Source organism: Scyliorhinus canicula, chromosome 9 (assembly GCF_902713615.1).
Source record: "Scyliorhinus canicula chromosome 9, sScyCan1.1, whole genome shotgun sequence".
NCBI classification, from domain to species: Eukaryota; Metazoa; Chordata; class Chondrichthyes; order Carcharhiniformes; family Scyliorhinidae; genus Scyliorhinus; species Scyliorhinus canicula.
Genome location: NC_052154.1, coordinates 79462175 through 79482056, shown reverse-complemented (window position 1 = coordinate 79482056; position 19882 = coordinate 79462175). Strand labels below are relative to the sequence as shown.

General features: G+C 49.8%; 1 protein-coding gene across 2 annotated transcripts in view; it reads left to right on the top strand.

Annotated features, from left to right (window-relative positions):
* The window catches only part of LOC119971461 (diacylglycerol O-acyltransferase 1-like), a 423136-nt gene that overhangs the window by 322226 nt on the left and 81028 nt on the right, over window positions 1-19882 (top strand). For both annotated transcript variants that reach the window (XM_038807022.1, XM_038807020.1), the window contains one exon: window positions 5725-5763. In XM_038807022.1, the coding sequence (XP_038662950.1) occupies window positions 5725-5763 (39 nt within the window). The remainder of the gene's footprint in view (window positions 1-5724; window positions 5764-19882) is intronic.

Sequence of the window (19882 nt, the reverse complement as noted above, 5' to 3'; positions counted from 1 at the left end):
GGTTTGTACCCTCCCTGCCAGTGACAGCGGGAGCATTTTCCACCTCTGAAAGTCCTCCTTCATTTTCTCAACTAGCCGGGTCAAATTTAATTTATGTAACTGCTCCCATCCCCGTGCCACCTGAATTCCCAAATAACAGAAGCTCCTCCCACCACTTTAAATAGCAGCTCCCCCAGTCTCCTCTACTGCTCCCTCGCCTGGATCACAAAAACCTCACTTTTACCCATATTCATTTTGTACCCCAAGAACCGGCCAAATTCCCCTAAGATCCTCATAATCTCCCAGAACCCCCTATCAGGTCGGAAATGTATAGGAGTAGGTTGTCTGCATATAATGAGACCCTGTGTTCCATCCCACCCCCTCCCCCCCCCCCCCCCCCCCCCCCCCGACTAGCCCCTTCCAATCCTTTGATGCTCTCAGCGTCACCGCCAATGGCTCTATGGCCACGGCAAATAACATTGGGGAGAGAGGACATCCTTGCCTTGTCCCTCAGTGCAATTTAAAGTAGTCCAAACTCAGCCGATTCGTCCATCAACTCGCCACGGGTGCCTGGTATAGAAACCGAACCCAAACCGTACCAGGACCTCCCACAGGTAATTCCAATACACCCGGTCGAAGGCCTTTTTCGCATCCATAGCGGCCACTACCTCCGCCTCCCTCCCCTCAGAGGGCATCATGATCACGTTTAGGAGCCGTTAGCTGCCTGCCTTCAACAAACCCTGTCTGGTCTTCCCCTACCACCTCTGGAACACAGTCCTCTATCTTTGAGGCCAAAGTTTTGGCCAGCAATTTGTCATTGACATTCAGTAGGGAGATTGGTCTGTATGACCCATACTGCTCTGGGTTCTTCTCCGGCTTCAGGATCAATGATATCGAAGCCTGTGACATTGTTGGGGAAAGGTCGCCTTGCTCCCTAGCCTCATTAAATGCCCTCACCAGCAACGGGCCCAGTATCCCAGAGAATCTTATAAAATTCCACTGGGTAGCCTTCCTGTCCCGGGGCCTTGCCCGACTGCATGGCCTCCAATCTCTATACTACTTCCACAATCCCGGTCGGGGCTTCCATCCCCTCCACTAACTCTTCCTCCACCTTTGGAAAACTCCAACCCTTCCAAAAACTGCCTCGCCCCCTCCATCCCATCTGGGGGTTCCAACTCATACAGCCGACTGTAAAACTCCTTAAACATCCATTCACCCTGCTGAACCCCTGCACCCAAGACCGTGTTCCCCCTCTTCCTTAGCTGGTGTGCCAACATCCTGCTGGCCTTCTCACCATACTCATATCGCCACCCCCCCCCCCCCCCCCCCCCTCCCTCTCGCCTTCCTCAACTGCCCCACCGCCTTTCCTGTGGATAGCAGAGCAAACTCCATATGCAGCTCTGCTGCTCCTTCAACAACCCCACCTCCGGGGCTTCAGAATACCTTCTATCTACTTGGAGTATTTCCCTCACCAGCCTATCCATCTCTATCCGCTCCACCTTCTCCCTATGAGCCCGTATCTAAATTAGCTCCACCCTAATCACTATCTTCAGCGCTTCCCATACCGTTGCTGCAGAAACCTGCCCCCTATCATTTATGTCCAAATAGTTCTGGATGGCCTCCCTCACCCGCCCGGACACCCCCTCATCCGCTAACAGTCCTACATCCAATCTCCACTGCAGGCGCTGGACCCCCCCCTTGCTCACCCGTAGATCCATCCAGTGTGGGGCATGATCCGACACAACAGTCGCCGAATGCTCGGTATCCACCACCCCTGCTAGTGAAGCCCTGTTTAAAATGAAAAAATCAATCCAGGTGTACACTTTGCGCACGTGGGTAAAAAAAGAAAACACCTTCGCTCTTTGCCGTCTGAACCTCCACGGGTCTAATCCCCCCCCCATCTGTTCCATAAACCCCTTTAGCTCTTTTACCACGGCTGGCACCTGCTCACCATGATATACCTACCCCCTGAGTCCACCACTTTATTCCCTACCTCAAATGATACTCATTTATTGATCAGGATCACAACCCCCTCCCCCCCTAGTCTTAGAGTCTAGCCCCGAGTGAAATACGTGCCAGACCCACCCCTTCCCCAGTCTTGTCTGATCCACTACCCTCAGGTGTGTCTCTTGCAGCGTTGCCACGTTCGCCTTCAACCTCAAATGCGCGAACATGCGAGCCCTCTTGACCGGTCCATTCAGCCCTCTCACATTCCATGTGATCAGCCTGGTCGGGGACACCCCGCCCCCCCAACCCCCTTGCTGATAACCCATCACCCTTCTTAGGCCAGCCTCCAACTCGCATCCCGCACCTCCTCAGGCCCGCCCTCGGGAACCCACCGTCCTCGACCTCCAATTCGTCTCCCAACACTAGTCCCTCTCCGTCAGCAGAACAATTCCCCTCCTCCCACTAACAAAACAACATTCCCAACCCCCCATATCAAACTAGTCACCTGCTCCCCCCCACTGCGCTTCCGTGAGCTAGCCCGCCCAACTAGACTGGTAGCCCCCGCCCATAGCGCGAAGCATCCTACCCCCTATTGTTTTCCCTGCCCCCAGCTCGAACATACAGATGCAAAACATAAAAATCCCCAACAAACGCAAAGAAGAAAATACCACCCACCACCCCCCCACAAGAACAAAGTTAACCCGCACACAAAACTGAGCACTTCCCAAATGATTGGTACAAAAACACTACATGCACAGTTCAAAAAGAAAATAAATTTAGCAGCACAGGCACAGAATTACTCGCCCCCAAGTTCAATGTCCTTAATCACCTGCCAGTCTCCTGTCCTTGACAAAGTCCATCACCTCCTCGGCGATCCAAAATAATGTTCTTGGCCCTCAGAAGTGACCCACAAACGAGCTGGGCACAGCATGCCGAACTTCACCCCCATCTTGAAGAGGGACAATTTACCTTTGTTAAAGTTTGCTCTTCTTTTGGCCAGTTCCGCACCCAAGTCCTGATAAATGCACAGCTTGCTGTCTTCCCATTTGCAGCTCCTCGTCTGCCTGGCCCACCTCAAGATCTGTTCCTTATCCAGGAACCGGTGCATTTGCACCACAATCGCACTCAGCGGCTTATTCATCCGTGGCTTCTTCGCAAGCGCTCTATATGCCCTATCCACTTCCAGGGATTGGATAAACGCACCTTCACCAAACAGCACAAACATACGTGCCTCATATGCCCCTGCGTCCAATCCCTCGATGCCCTCCAGGAGGCCAACGATCCTCAAGTTCTGCCTGTACGACCTGTTCTCCAAATCATTTACCTTCTCCTGCAGCCTTTTCTGATGCTCCCCCATCAGATCTATCTCCATTTGCCATCGCGATTAGCTGGTCCTCGTGCTCAGCCACCTTCTACATTCTGGATTATCCTCGTGCTCAGATAACTTCTACATTTTTTTTTAAAGAGAAATGCAGCACAGAACAGGCCCTTCGGCCCACGATGTTGTGCCGAACTTTTGTCCTAGGTTAATCATAGATCGTAGAATTTTGGACACTAAGCGCAATTTATCATGGCCAATCCACCCAACCTGCACATCTTTGGACTGTGGGAGGAAACAGGAGTACCCGGAGGAAACCCACGCACACACGGGGAGGATGTGCAGACTCCACACAGACAGTGACCCAAGCCGAAATCGAACCTGGGACCCTGGAGCTGTGAAGCAATTGTGCTATCCACAATGCTACCGTGTTGCCCTTAAGAAGAAATTAATCTACACTCCATTATTCTACCCTAATCCATGTACCTATCCAATAGCCGCTTACATTCTGGATGGCCAGTCCCTGGGCTTCCAACTTTTGCTTCACCTGATCAACCTCCGTCTTAATCGGGCACAGGTTCTCCTGTCTTTGCTTGGCGAAACTCTCCTGGCGGAATTTCACCAGCTGCTCCATTGACCACTGGACCGGCAATCTCAGCTCCTCTACCTCCGCCATGTTTTCCTGTGCTGCAGGCTCCACTCTCTTTTCTGCCCAACAATCTCTTCTTTGCAGACCACTTCTGGTCCACGACTCCATAAACTGGTGGATAACTCCATAAACCTCTTCTCTGCATCACCAGTTTCCAATTTTACTGGTTTAATCCCCCATAAATCGGGGGAAGGGTCTTCAAAGTCCACCACGAGCGGGAGCTTCCAAATAAGCGACCTCTCACTCCATGGCCACCACCGGAAGTCATCTCATCATATAATTAATATGTAGAGTTTTCCCAACACTACCCAAACTGGGTGATGCACTTCTTAACTTCTATATTGAACACAACCACTTGCGGCAGAGCAGTTTTTCCTCATGTCACTGTGGTCCTTTTGCCAGTCACCTTAAATCTGTGTCTTCAAGTTCTCAATCCTTCTGCCAATGGGAGCAATTTTTTTCTTTCTACTCTGTCTAGGGATTTGAACATCTCCATTAAATTTCTACACAACTCGAACTTCTATAATCGAGCCACATAACTGAAATTGATCATCCCCAAAATCATTCTTGTAACTCCTTTCTGCATTCTCTCTAAAGCTTTCACCCTTTACCTGGGAACATGGTGGAGACAGGTACAATCGGGAATTTCAAAGGTGAATTGGATAAACATTAGAGGAAAGGAGATTTGCAGGACAATGGTGAAAGATCAGGGGAGGGGACTAGCTGAGTTGTTTTTGTAGCGATGGCATAAGTCTCAATGGACAAAATAGTCTCTTTCTGTGCTCTAACCATTCTATAATTCAAACTTGAACAGCAAGTGCATGCTCATGGGAATAGCTAAGTACCCTCTTTAATTTTGCAACATGACTACCTCAACTGTTTGGAAATCTTCTCAGGGAGGTTTATGTTTGCACTTGTTACTTGACTGAATGCAGGATAATTATTTTTTTACATAAGTGATTGGGCAGGATTCTCTCAGCCAGGGGCCGGGCCGGAGAATCCCCGCGACCGTCGCGAATCGCGCCATGCCACCCCGACGGCGGCATGCGATTCTCCGCAGAGCGGAGAATCGGCACCATTGACACCGGTGTGGCTGACGCGGCTCCGGTCGGGGGCCACTCTACGTGGCTGGCCCGCCGATTCTCGGCCTGGGATGGGCTGAGAGGCCGTCGTGAAAACGGCGAGTCCCGCCGGCACCGTCCACACCTTCTCTCAGCTGGCAGGAACTCAGTGTGGAAGGGTCGGGGGGCGGCCTGTGGGGGTGGGAGGGGGCATCCGACCCCGTGGGGGGCCACTGATGTGGCCTGGCCCGCGATCGGGGCCAACCGATCGGCGGGCCGGCCTTTCTGGCTGGGGGCTTCGTTCCTTCTGCACCAGCCCCTGTAGTCCTGCGTCATGCTACGTCGGGGCCGGCACGTTGAAGGAAGGCACTGCGCATGCGCGCGTTGGCGTGGCACATGTGCACGTTGGCGACAGTGCCACTGTGCATGTGCGGATCCCGCGGCGCCCAGTTCGCACCGGGATCAGCAGCTGGAGCGGCGTGAACCGCTACACTGCCGTGCTGGCCCCTTTTGCGGACCAGAATTAGTCGCGGGTCGGCTCGTTCATGCCGTCGTAAAACGCGATGGCGTTTACGACGGCATGGACACTGCCGCGGGATTAGAGAATCCCGCCCACAGTTTCTTTAAAAGCAGTCATTCAAGGTGATAGTGAAAATCAGTAAAATTGCGAGGTAAATGGTTGCAATGTTACCCTATCTTCAAACTTTACTTTTTCTTCTTAAAAAATGTATTCACTTGATAATCTGTTAAACATTTCTCCTATATTCCAGATTTTTTTGATTCATCTTTTTATTGGACTGACACAGCAGGTAAGATTGAAATCCTGCAAACAATGTATTTTTGTATAAATGTATCCCTGTTGCAAGCATAATTTTCTAATGTTTCTTTTTCTTGATCTCAATATAGAGAACTTTTTATATGGGAATAATGGAGTAGATTTTCAATTCACCACCTGGGCGATTATGGGTTGTCATCCACTCCCTGTCCATCACCTTGGCTTCGTGCACAACTCTCGCCCCTCCCTCCCCCAACCCCAATATGGAAACCACAATTTGTGTTTTCTATTGTTTTCAGTGTTAATGCCCACACAAGAAGACAAAACTGTATCCAATATGTATTAAAATTACCCTAACCTGCTGTTGTTGGTCATGAAAATCGTTTTGTGGCAGATTAGTTGGGTAAACATCTGTATAGGCATCACATTCGATCATGGATTAAATCTAACCCTCTGGGTAAATGTACTATTGAATTCTAATGAAGCAAAAATCTCACAATGAAGTCAGGAGGATAGTCTACCTAGCTGTAATTTGAACTTCTATTTTAATGCCATGTGAATAATGTATATCCATGCAGATTTTTGTTTAAACAGAAATTTTAGTTTAAGCATTAGTAAAATACTGCTGATGTTGGAAATTTGATTTAAAAAATCACAAAATGCTATCTCTGGAGAGAGAGAAAAACAGTTAACTTTTCATATTGATGGCCATTGTACAGAACTCAGCAAGTTAGGTCTTCTTTTGACTTGTGGCAGGCCATTTTTTAAATGTATTTTATTCCAAACTTATTCAAAGATACAAAAACATAAATAAATCAAAGAACATGGTAGCACAGTGGTTAGCACTGCTGCCTCGCAGCTCCAGGGTCCCGGGTTCAATTCCGGGGACTCTGTATAGAGTTTGCATTTTGTCCCCGTGTCTGCATGGGTTTCTTCCGGGTGCTTCGGTTTCCTCCCACAGTCCAAAGATGTGCAGTTTAGGTGGATTGGCCATGCTAAATTACCCCTTAGTATCCAAAAGGTAAGGTGGCGTTACTGGGTTACAGGGATAGCATGGAGGCGTGGGCTTAAAAAGGTGCTCTTTCCAAAGGCTTGTGCAGACATGATGGGCCAAATGGCCTCCTTCGCACTGTAAATTCTATGAATCTATGAACATGCTCCACTCCTCACAGTTCATAGTTTGTGCAGGATTTTCCCCCTTTTCACTCCCCCGCGACAAACAATTCCTCAAACATGGTCATGAACAGTCCCCAACGTGTCTCAAAGCCTCCGTTGATCCCCTCAATTCAAAGAATCTTTTCCAACCAGAGAAAGTCATGCAAGTCTCTCAGCCAGGCCGCCACCCCTGGTGGCATTGTCGGTCACCATTCTAGCAGAATCCTTCGCTGGGCAACTAGAGAAGCGAAGACCACAACGTCGGTCTTTCTCCCCTCCATCAGCTCCGGCATTTTCGACACCCCAAAAATCACAACCATTGGGTCCGGCCCGACCTCTACCACCGCAATCTTTGATAACATCCTAAACACCCCCTCCCAGTATCTCTCTAACTTCTCGCAGCCCCAGAACATATGCTTGCGATTTGCTGACCCTCGCACACACTTTTCACACTTGTTAATCAACCCCTGGAAGAACTCACTCATCCTCGCCCGAGTCATATGCACCTTATGCACCACTTTAAACTGAATCAAACTCATCCTCTCGCACGAGGAGGTCGAATTCACCCTACACAGCACCTCACTTCACACTCCCTATCCTATCTCCCACCTCAGCTCCTCCTCCCATTTCTCCTTAATCCTCACCAACTGCACTCTCCCCTGCTCCCCCAGCCACCCATATATATCCCGAAGCCTACCCTCCCCTTCCACATCCGGGAGTAGCAACCACTCCAATAATGTATATTTGGCAGCTTGGAAAACCCTCTCCATTCCTTTCGCACAAAGTCCCTCACTTGCGCATACCTGAATTTGCTTCCCTTCAGAAGGTCCACCCTCTCCCGCATCTCTTCCAGACTGGCAAGTCTCTCCTCCAGGTTCCCTCGCCCTCACCAGCCTACCTCTCTCCACCTCCTATATATCCCATCCGTCTCCCTCGGCTTATGCATGTGGTTACCACACAACGGTGTTAACACTGACATCTCCTCCATCCTAAATTGTCTCCTCAACTGGTTCCATATCCTAATCGTGGACTGTACCACTGGGCTTTCGGTGTACCTCTTTGGTGCCAGTGAAAGCGCTACCATCATCATGGCCCCCAGGCTGGACTCTCTACAGGACTCCTCTTCCATCCTAACCCATTCTAACCTCTTTCCATCCCACCACTGCCTCACCTTCTTTGTATTCGCTGCCCAATAGCAGTGCAGCAGATTTGGTAACGTCAACCCCCTTTTTGCCTCTGCCTCTGTAACAGGGCCCTCTTCTTTTTTTTAAAGAAATTTTAAGTACCCAATTTTTTTACCAATTAAGGAGCAATTTAGCGTGGCCAATCTACCTAACCTGCACATCTTTTGTTTATGGGGGTGAGACCCACGCAGACACGGGGAGAATGTGCAAACTCCATGTGGACAGTGACCCGGGGCCGGGATTGAACCCAGATCCTCAGAACCGTGAGACAGCAGTGCTAACCATTGCACCATCATGCCGCCCCAACAGGGCCCTCTTCCATCCATCCATCCATATAAACTCTGAAATAGCAGCACCCAGTTTCCTGAGAAAGGCCTTCGGAATGAAGATCGGGAGGTTCTGGAATACAAACAGGAACCTGGGCAGAACGTCCACCAACTTTGTTAGGTTCCATTTATGCATCATCGCTCACTCACCCACCACCTGAACGCCCAAATACCTAATCCTGACCCTGGCACCCTAAATGGCAGCACCCTAAGATTGGCTGCCCGACCCGCTGCATTCACTGGAAACATCTCACTCTTTCCAACATTCAGCTTATAGACAAGAAGGCCCCGATCCACTCTAGTATGCCCATAATTCTCCCCATACTTTCCAGTGGGTCCGATACGAACAGCAGCAGGTCATTTGCATGCAGTGACACTCGGTGTTCCCTACTCCCCTTCACAATCCCTACCACTCTACTGAGCCCCTAAGGACCATTGCCAAGGACTCTCTCATGAGCATAAATAGCAGCGGCGACAGAGGACACCCCTGCCTAATTCCCCTATGCATCCCAAAGCTCCATGAACTCATTTTTTTTGTCCGTGCACTCACCACCGGGGCTACCTACTGCAGATGCACCCACGCCACAAACTTCAGCCCAAATCCAAACCCCTAGAATACATCCTTCCATCGTCCCTGCCACCAACTTCACCAACATTTTCGCATCCGCATTTAACAATGATATGGGCATGTGTGACCCCACACTCCAACGGGTCCTTCCCCTTCTTCGGGATTAGTGTGATCAACACCTGGGTCAGTGTCTCCAGCAGCTCCCCCTTCTCCAGTGCCTCACTAAACATCCCCGATAGATGTGGTACCAGCTCCATCACAAACTTATAAAACTCCGCTGGATAACTGTCTGGCCCGGAACCTTCCCCGATGTCTTTCCTTTTATGCTATCTATCATCTCTCTCAACCCCAATGGCTCCTCCAGCGCCGGCCTCCTTCCTTCATCCAGCCTTGGGAATTCCAGCTCGTCCAGAAACCGCCGCACATCCCCTTCCTCACCACTCGGATTGGCCCTATATAACCTCATAGTACTTCATTGATGTCTCATTCATCTTTCCCATCTCTGACACTACCTTCCACATCCCTGTCTGTACTCTCAGGATGTCCCTAGGCATGGGCTAGCATAGGGCTTGCTTGCCTTCTCTTCATATTCATATTGCACCCCCCAGCCCTCCGTAGCTGCCCCACTGTTTTCCCCATCGTCAACCTCTCGAACTGCCCTGTTATTTCTTTCTCTCCGCCAGTCACTCCTTGGTGGGTGTGTTATTCCTTGTGTCTGAATAAAGCTCGTAGCCTGACAGTTGAAGTAGATGCTTTATTGTGAGTTTGTTCTCTCTTCGGCACTTATCCTATGTTACATCTGAGCTGCCTGTCTGTGTCCTGCTCACCAGCTGCCATTCCTGTGAAGAGTTCCTGACTTCCTGTTTGTCTGTATTTATACATCTCCCGTGCTCCCTCTAATCATTGCTTTGTTGTATTGCATTTACGGAACTGGCTCAGTCACAGAAGGCAGAGGGTAGCAGTAGAAGAGTATTTTTCTGAATGGAAGGTTGTGACTAGTGATGTTCCACAGGGTTTGGTGCTGGGGCCTCTATTGTTTGTAGTATACATGAACGATTTGGAGGAAAATGTAGCTGGTCTGATTAGTAAGGTCACGGATGACACCAATGTTGGTGGAGTGGCAGATAGCATCGAGGATTGTCAGAGGATACAGCAGGACATAGATAGGTTGGAGACTTAGGCAGAGAAATGGCAAATTGAGTTTAATCCGGACAAATATGAGGTAATGCATTTTGGTAGGTCTAACATAGAGGGGAGAAATGCACTAAATGGCAAAACTCTTAAGAATATAGAATGTTAGAGCGATCTGGATGTAGAGGTCCACAGATCTTTGAAAGTGGCAACACAAGTGGACAAGGTAGTCAAGAAAGCATATGGAATGCTTGCCTTCATTGGATGGGGCATCAAGTGTAAAGAGGAGGTTTACCAGGATGATGCCTGGTCTGGAGGTTGAGGGGCGTCCTGATAGAGATTTGCAAGATTATGAGGGGCATGGATAGACTGGATGGGCAGGCACTCTTTCCCAGGATGGGGGGTCAGTCATTAGGGGACATAGGTTTAAGGTCCGTGAGGCATAATTTAGAGGAGATGTGCCATGCAAGCATTTTACACATAGGGTGGTGAGTGCCTGGAATGCGCTGTAAGGAAGATTGTGAAAGCAGATACATTAACGGTGTTCAAAAGGCATCTCATCAAATACGTGGATAGGATGGGTATAGAGATACGGCACTAGGAAGTGTTGAGGGTTTTGGCCAAGTGTGGTATCATGACCAGCACAGGCTTGGAGGGCCGAAGGGCCTGTTCCTGTGTCGTAATGTTGTTTGTTCTTTGTTCACTCCCCGCAATATCCCTGTAACCACACCTAACCTACAGATCAATTTTAACATGGCCAATCCACCTAACCTGCACATCTTTGGATTGTGGGAGGAAACCGGAGCACCCGGAGGAAACCCACACAGACATGGGGAGAATGTGCAAACTCTACACAGATAATGACCCAAGGCCGGAATTGAACCCGAGTCCCTGTAAGGCAGCAGTGCTAACCACTGTGCCATCGTGCCGGCCTTGTAAAAGTCTTCTGAAAGTCTAAATAAACCACATCCACCCGGTTGACATCTTCAAAGAATTCCAGTAGATTTGTCAAGCATGATTTCCCTTTTGTAAATCCATGCTGACTTTGTCTGATTATACCACTGCTTTACAAATGCTGTGCTCTGAAATCCTTGATAATGGACTCTAACAACTTCCCTACTACCGATGTTAGGCTCATTGGTCTATAGTACCCTGTTTTCTCTCCACCTCCCTTTTTGAATAGTAGGGTTATATAAGCTATCCTCCAATTTGTAGGAACCATTTCAGAGTCTAAAGAATTTTGGAAGATGGCCACCAATGGATCTACTATTTCTAGGGCCACTTTGTTAAGTACTCTGGGATGAAGATTATCAGGCTCTGGAGATTTATCCATCTCCAATCAAAATTAATTTCCCCAAAACCATTTATCTAGTAATATTAATTTCCTTCGGCTCCTCACTAAAACTTATGTTTCTCAGAACTTCCGGTACATTATTCATGTCTTCCTTTGTGAAAACAAGAAGTAAAGTACAAATTTAGTTACTCAGCAATTTTGTTGTCCCCCGTTATGAATTTCCCTGTTTCTGACTGTAAAGGGCCTACATTTGTTTTTATCAATCTTTTTCTCTTTACATACCTATAGAAACTTTCACAGTCAGTTTTTATGTTCCCCGCTAGCTTACTTTCATATTGTATTTTCCATTCTTACTCAATCCCTTGGTCTGCCTTTGATAAATTTTAAACTCGTCCCAATCCTCAGGTCTATTGCTTTTTCTTGATAATTTGTATGCCTCTTCTTTGAATCTAATATTATGTCTAATTTCCCTTATAAGCTATGGTTTGGCCACACTTACCTCTCTACTCTTGCATCAAATAATAATAAACAACTTTTGGAGATCACCTATTCATTCCTTGAATGCCTGCCTTTGCCTGCCCACTGTCCTTCCTCTCAGTAATGTTTCCCACTCCATCGTACCTAACTCATGCCTCAAACGATCATAATCACATTTATTGATATTAAGACCCAAGTTTCAGAATCAATTACCTCACTCCCTACCCACCTTGATAATGAATTCTATGATATTATGGTCACTCATCCCCAAGGGGTCTCTCACAACTAGATTGCCAACTAATCCTTTCTCATTGCACAACATCCAGTACAAGAGGGCCTATTCCCTTGTTGGTTCCTCAGTGTATTGGCTCAGAAAACTATCCCGTGTACACTCCAGATATTCCTCACTATTGTACTGTGACTAATTTGATTCCCCCAATCTATATGCAGATTCTAGTCACCCATAATCACAGATGTTCCTTCATCACATGCATCTCAGATTTCCTGTCTAATGTTATTTCCACATTACCACTAGTTTGTTACAAATGTAGGCCACTGTATATCACCCCTACAATTTTTTTTCCCTCTTGGTGTTACTTAACTCAGCCCATACAGATTCCACATTGTCTGTGCTACTATCTTTCCTCAATATTGTGTCAATATTTTCTTTAATCAGCAATCAGCACCACCTTTTCCTTTCTGTCTGTCCTTCCTAAAAACTGAATAACCCTCAATGTTTTGTTCCCATCCTTGGTCACCTTGGAGCCATGTTGCAGTAATCCCTACTATATTATACCCCTTTACATCTATCTGCACAACTAATTTGTCTATTTTATTTTGAATGCTCCGAGCATTCAGGTTCAAAGCCTTAAGGCTAGTCCTCTTAATGTCCGTTGTCCCATCCCTATTATTTTTTACAGTATCATTAGCTGATGCAAGCCCTTGGTTTCTCTGCCTATCAATTTTCTTGTACTCCGTGCTGTATTTTTCTCTTGTTCTTGAGTTCCTCCAGCTCTGAATCCTTAGATAGGTTCCACTCCCCTGCCATATGTTTAAACCCTCCCCAGCCATTCTAGCAGGTTCCCGCAAGGGCTTCAGTCCCTGTCCTGCCTAGCTGTAACCCGTCCAGTTTGTACAGGTCCCACCTCCCCCAAAACTGGTCCCAATGCTCCAGGAATCTGAAACCCTGCCCCTCACACCATCTCTTCAGCCACATATTCATCTGATATATCCTGAGATCACTACCTTTGAGGTCCAACTCCTCAACTTTCTTCCTAACTCCTCAGATTCTGCTTTTCGGACCTTAACCCTTTTTTACCTGTGTCATTTGTACTTATGTGTACCGCGCCCACTGGCTGTTCATCCTCCCCCTCCAGAATGGAGGCAGGGTACCACAGTGGTTAGCACTGTTGCTTCACAAAGCCAGGGTCCCAGGTTCAATTTCCGACTTGGGTCACTGTCTGTGCAGAGTCTGCATTTTCTCCCTGTACATGTGTGGGTTTCCTCCGGGTGCTCCGGTTTCCTCCCACAAGACCCGAAAGACGTGCTGTTAGGTAATTTGGACATTCTGAATTCTCCCTCTGTGTACCCGAACAGGCACTGGAATGTGGCGACTAGGGTCTTTTCACAGTAATTTCATTGCAGGTTGCAGGGTTAATATAAGCCTACTTATTCTTATTAAAGATTATTGTTAAAGATTATTATTAAAGTGGGCAGCACGGTGGCCTAGTGGTTAGCACAACCGCCTCACGGCGCTGAGGTCCCAGGTTCGATCCCGGCTCTGGGTCACTGTCCGTGTGGAGTTTGCACATTCTCCCCGTGTCTGCGTGGGTTTCGCCCCCACAACCCAAAAATGTGCAGAGTAGGTGGATTGGCCACGCTAAATTGCCCCTCAATTGGAAAAAATAATTGGGTAATCTAAATTTATTAAAAAAAAAAAAAAAGATTATTATTAAAGATTATTATTATTATTTGTGCTGCAACCGCTCCGAGACGTCCTCGGCCGGAGTACCAGGGAGACAACATAACATCCTGGAGTCTCGTTTGCGGCCACAGAAAAGCCTATCTATTCCCCTTACATTGAATTCCCTATAACTATTGCATTTCCACACTTTTTACTCCTTCCCTTTACAGCAGAACCAACCGTGGTGCAATAAATTTGGTTGTTGCTGTTTTTCTCTGAGAGGTATCCCTCAACAGTATCCAAAGCAGTATATTGAGCAGGGGGATGGCCACAAAAGATTCCTGCACTGCCTGTCTAGCTTTCTTGCCCAGCCTGGTGTTAACTAATTTCCTTCTGCCTGTGAAGTCTGAGCCTGGGGTGTGGCCACCTCTCTATACGTGCTATCCACGGTACCCTCTGCCTCGCGGATGCTCCTCAGTGTCCCCATCCGCTGCTCCAGCTCTGAAACCCAGGCTTCCAGGAGCTGCAGCTGGAGACACATGCTGGTCCTGGGAACTGGAAACTTTCCTAGTCTCCCACATGGAGCAAGAAGAACAGACCACGTCTTGGAGCTCTTCTGCCATGTTTCACCCTGGAAATTAAATTTATCCTTTTAATATCAAATAATATTAACTAGTATTAACTAAGGTCCTTCTTCTCTGCTCCTTGTTATTATAGAATATATAAATGTACTCACCAAATCAACTCTTTTCATTTCCTGGTTCTACTTTCAGATTCACTTCTCCATTATCCTCCAAGCTTCATTCCCTAATTGTTATGTTCTTTCCGTTATTTAAGTTTCAGCTATTTAGACACAGGCCCTAATATCAGTTATTCACCAACCAATCAGCTTACTGCCTTCTTGTGATGTCACTGTTGATTTTCTTTTCTCAAACCAAGCGCGTCATTTGAACAGCACCTGAGCCCGACAAGGACGACCCCTCGCACGTCTGTGTGGGCCCTGTCCCCTCGTACGTCTGTATGGACCCTGTCCCCTTGCACATCTGTGTGGGCCCTGACCCTCGCACGTCTGTGTGGGTCCTGTCCCCTCGAACATCTGTGTGGGCCCTGTCCCCTCGCACGTCTGTGTGGGCCCTGCCCCTCCCACGTCTGTCTGGGCCCTGTCCCCTCGCACATCTGTATGGACCCTGTCCCCTTGCACATCTGTGTGGGCCCTGACCCTCGCACGTCTGTGTGGGCCCTGTCCCCTCGAACACCTGTGTGGCCTCTGACCCGTTGCACGTCTGTGTGGGCTCTGACCCCTCGCACGTCTGTGTGGGCCCTGTCCCCTCGCACATCTGTGTGGGCTCTGACCCCTCGCACGTCTGTGTGGGCCCTGAACCTCGAGTTCCCTTTATCCTCAGCTCCCAGTAGACTGTACCTTGCAGGTCAGGTGCTCTCTTCTCTCGAAGGGAAGCTTTCCTAGTGAGCTGCTATGCCTATATAATAGCCTTTTGTGATTTATGCACTTGGACACCAAGATCTGGTGTACTTCAGAGCTCCCATCATTTCAACATTGAGCTTTTTTATTTCACGTTTGCTCATATTATACTCCATTTGCTAGACTTCTGTCACTCAAATAGCCCATCCCTTTGTAACCGCCTTATGTCCTCTTCACAATTTACTTTCTCAACCATCTTTATGTTGTCAGCAAATTTCCCAACCATACCTTCGGTCCCTTCATCCAATAGTTATACCTGAATCAACATCAGCAGACAAACATCACCTCATTGTTATTTATAGGAGCTGGTGGTGCATAAATTTGCTACCGCATTTCCTTCATTACAGCATTGACAAAACTTCAAAAGCACCTCATCAGCTGTAAAGTACATTGGGACATTTTGAGGTTATGAAAGGCATTATGTAAATGCAAGTCTTTGATTCTAATTCTATTCATCTCAGCTCCAAGGGTCAGCAGATGCCTCTCACCTCCCTCCCATTAACCTTTACCTCCTGTGGTGAATGTAACATGGTAATTCACACTGTATCTTTGGAAGCGCAGTACCGTTATCCGACCACTAGTGGGAGTAGCTCTGGGAATGCTCAGGAGCTTGTACAGGGCTCCACCCTTGGCTCCGCCCAAGACTCCTCCCCCTTGTGCTGCTGTATAAATACCCTTGTCCAGAATCAGCCTGCAGTTCACCGAGAGTTCATCAACGGGTAACAGGCTGGCTCTGTAGTAAGTAGATTAAAGCCTATATTCATATCGGAAAACACGTGTCTGGTGAATTGATGGTTCCATCAATTTAATCTACTTAAGAACAGTCAAGATCGATCATGGAATCGGCTCTCAAGCCTGGACGCCTGGAACTCGACCCGCAGGATGCAGAGGCAAAAGAAATCTTCTCCCACTGGCTGCGGTGCTTTAAGGCCTACCTGGCAGAAGCGAGCACAGCCGAAACGACAGAGGAACAGAAGTTAAGTCTACTGCACGCAAGGGTGAGCCACCGAATCTCTACGCAACTAAACTCGGCCGGTTCATATACTGCAGCGCTAGCGGTACTCGATAAGACATATGTAAGGCCCATTAACGAAGTTTACGCACGCCATGTGTCCACGACTCGCCGCCAGTGGCCTACAGAATCACTCGCCGAATTTTTAAGGGAACTCAATAATTTGTCAAATGACTGTAATTATCAAGCAGTTACCGCGGTTGAACTCAGAGAACTTGCTGTACGCGATGTTTTTGTAGCGGGCCTCAGGTCTAATTATGTGCGCCAACGACTGCTGGAAAAGGGGGCCAAAGACTTAGAAACAACTGTGGAAGCTGCGACCACGATGGAGGTCTCCTTCCGTGGCCTTAACTCGTTCCCCGCGGACCCCGCGACCCAATCATGGGCCCCCGACCAGCGACTCCCCCAGGCCTGTGCTACGCGGCCGCCCAGCCACCATGCTGCCCCAGCCAGCCACTATGCTGCTCCAGCCAGCCACTATACTGCTCCAGCCTGCCATTTCTGCGGCCAGAATCAGCACCCGTGGCAGCACTGCCCGGCCCGCAACGCGACCTGCAGCAGCTGCGGGCGGAAAGGCCACTACGCAAGAGTGTGCCTTGCTAAAAGGGCCCCAGCTTCCAACTCCCCAGCGGCACAAAGTAATCGCTCCCCACACCCGCAGGCCCGAAACGCTGTGGCCTATGCCCCGACTCCGCCCCCTCCCGCCACGTGCGATCCATGGGGGCCGCCATCTTGGCAAACCTCCACCATGCGGCCAGCCACGTGCGACTCATGGGCGCCGCCATCTTGGACGCCATCTTCCTCGCCGCCCGCCACATGCGATCCACGGGCCCGACCTGCATCTCCACGCTCGCACAACTCATCGGAAGAGTACGACTATGAACTCAGAGGGCAGTCATCATGGGGCCACTCCAGCACAGCTGATCGAGCCGCCGACTACCCGCAACTCAGCGCAGTCACTCTGGACCAATCACGCCCGAAGCATCTGCGAAATTCGATGGCAGAGGTCCAAATCAACGGGTACAAAACGCCATGCCTCTTCGACTCCGGGAGCACTGAGAGCTTCATACATCCAGACCTGGTAAGACGTTGTTCGCTCCCCGTTTTCCCCGTGCGGCAAACTATCTCGCTCGCTTCAGGCTCCCATTCGGTCCAGATCCAGGGACGCACCGCCGCGACACTCACAATCCGAGGCACTAGCTACTCAAAATTCAAACTCTACGTTTTGCCCGACCTCTGCGCGCCACTCTTATTAGGCCTAGACTTTCAATGTAACCTTAAGAGCCTCACCCTCATCTTCGGAGGGCCCCTGCCCCCACTCACTATCTGCAGCCTCGCTACGCTGCAAATCCCCCCCCCTCCTCTCTTCACCAATCTCACAAAGGACTGTAAACCCGTAGCCACTCGTAGCAGGCGGTACAGCCTGAAGGATAGGGTATTTATCAGAACAGAGGTCCGAAGGCTTCTCAGTGAGGGGATTATAGAGGCCAGTCCCTGGAGAGCTCAGGTGGTGGTCGTTAAGACCGGGGAAAAATTCCGCATGGTTGTCGACTATAGTCAGACCATAAATAGATTTACGCTCCTCGACGCGTATACCCTCCCTAGGATTGCAGACATGGTAAACCAGATCGCCCAGTACCGGCTCTTTTCCACGGTGGACCTGAAGTCTGCATACCACCGGCTCCCAATCCGCCCGGAGGACCGCCACGACACGGCATTCGAGGCTGATGGCCGCCTCTTCCATTTCCTCCGGGTCCCTTTCGGCGTCACTAATGGGGTCTCGGTGTTCCAACGAGCAATGGACCGAATGGTGGACCAGTAGGGGCTGCGGGCCACGTTTCCGTACTTGGACAATGTGACCATCTGCGGCTATGACCAGCAGGACCACGACGCCAACCTCCACCGTTTTCTCCAGACGGCACAGAAACTGAATCCCACGTATAACAAGGAGAAATGCGTTTTCCGCACAACCAGACCAGCCATACTCGGCTATGTTGTGGAAAACGGAGTACTGGGCCCAGACCCGGACCGTATGCGCCCCCTCTTAGAACTCCCCCTCCCCCATTGCCCCAAGGCCCTCAAACGGTGCTTGGGCTTCTTCTCCTACTACGCCCAGTGGGTCCCTCAATATACGGACAAAGCCCGCCCACTCTTTAGGGCCACACGATTTTCCCTGTCAGCCGAGGCACGCCAGGCCTTCGACGGCATCAAGGAGGACGAAGCGGTCATGTGGGCGGTGGATGAATCCACTCCATTCCAGGTTGAGAGCGACGCCTCAGAGGTAGCTCTTTCAGCCACACTATATCAGGCAGGGAGACCAGCCTCATTTTTCTCCCGTACCCTCTCCGCTTCAGAACTCCGATACTCCTCAGTCGAGAAAGAAGCACAAGCCATTGTGGAGGCTATTCGTTACTGGAGGCACTACCTCGCAGGTAGGAGGTTCACCCTCATCACCGACCAAAGATCGGTTGCCTTCATGTTTGACAACTCGCAAAGGGGCAAAATTAAAAACCACAAAATTCTGAGGTGGAGGATCGAACTCTCCACCTACAATTACGATATTAAGTATCGACCCGGGAAGCTCAACGAGCCTCCGGATGCCCTATCCCGCGGGACATGCGCCAGCGTGCAGATTGACCGATTGAAAGTCATCCACAATGACCTCTGCCACCCGGGGGTCACCCGGCTCGCCCACTACATCAGAGCTCGAAACCTGCCTTTCTCCAAAGAGGAGGTAAAAGCGGTCACCAGGGACTGCCCGATCTGTGCAGAGTGCAAACCGCACTTCTATAGACCAGACAGGGCCCACCTGGTCAAGGCTTCTAGGCCCTTTAAACGCCTCGCGATTGATTTCAAAGGGCCACTCCCCTCAACTAACAAGAACGTTTACTTTCTAAACGTCGTAGATGAGTTCTCCCGTTTCCCATTTGCTATCCCGTCCCCCGACATGACCTCCCACACAGTTATTAGGGCCTTGCATCGCATCTTCACCCTGTTTGGTTTCCTCAGCTACGTACACAACGACCGGGGTTCGCCCTTCATGAGCGGCGAGCTGCGTCAGTACCTGCTCGACAAGGGCATTGCCTCGAGCAGGACTACCAGCTACAACCCCAGGGGGAACGGGCAGGTGGAGAGGGAGAACGCGACGGTCTGGAAGACCATCCTACTGAGCCTCCGGTCTAGAAAGCTCCAAGTCTCCCAGTGGCAGGAAGTCCTCCCAGACGCGCTCCACACTATTAGGTCCCTTTTGTGCACAGCGACCAATCAGACCCCTCACGAGAGGCTCTTCATTTTTTCCAGGGGCACGACCACGGGGGTCTCACTTCTGGCATGGCTGAGGACACAGGGCCCCATACTTCTGAGGAAACACGTCAGGGCACACAAAACCGACCCCCTTGTTGAAAAGGTGCGCCTGCTCTACTCCAACCCCCACTACGCATTCGTCGAGTTCCCTGACGGCCGTCAGGACATTGTGTCCCTCTGGGATCTGGCACCCGCCGGATCCAGCGCGCCCTTTACCCCCACAGAAGGACCTCTCACCCTACACCCCATGCTGCCGCCCCCTCGTGCTCCCGAGCCCACGAGCTCGCTCCACCAGTTCAGCGCACCTGCGCCGGCCAGCC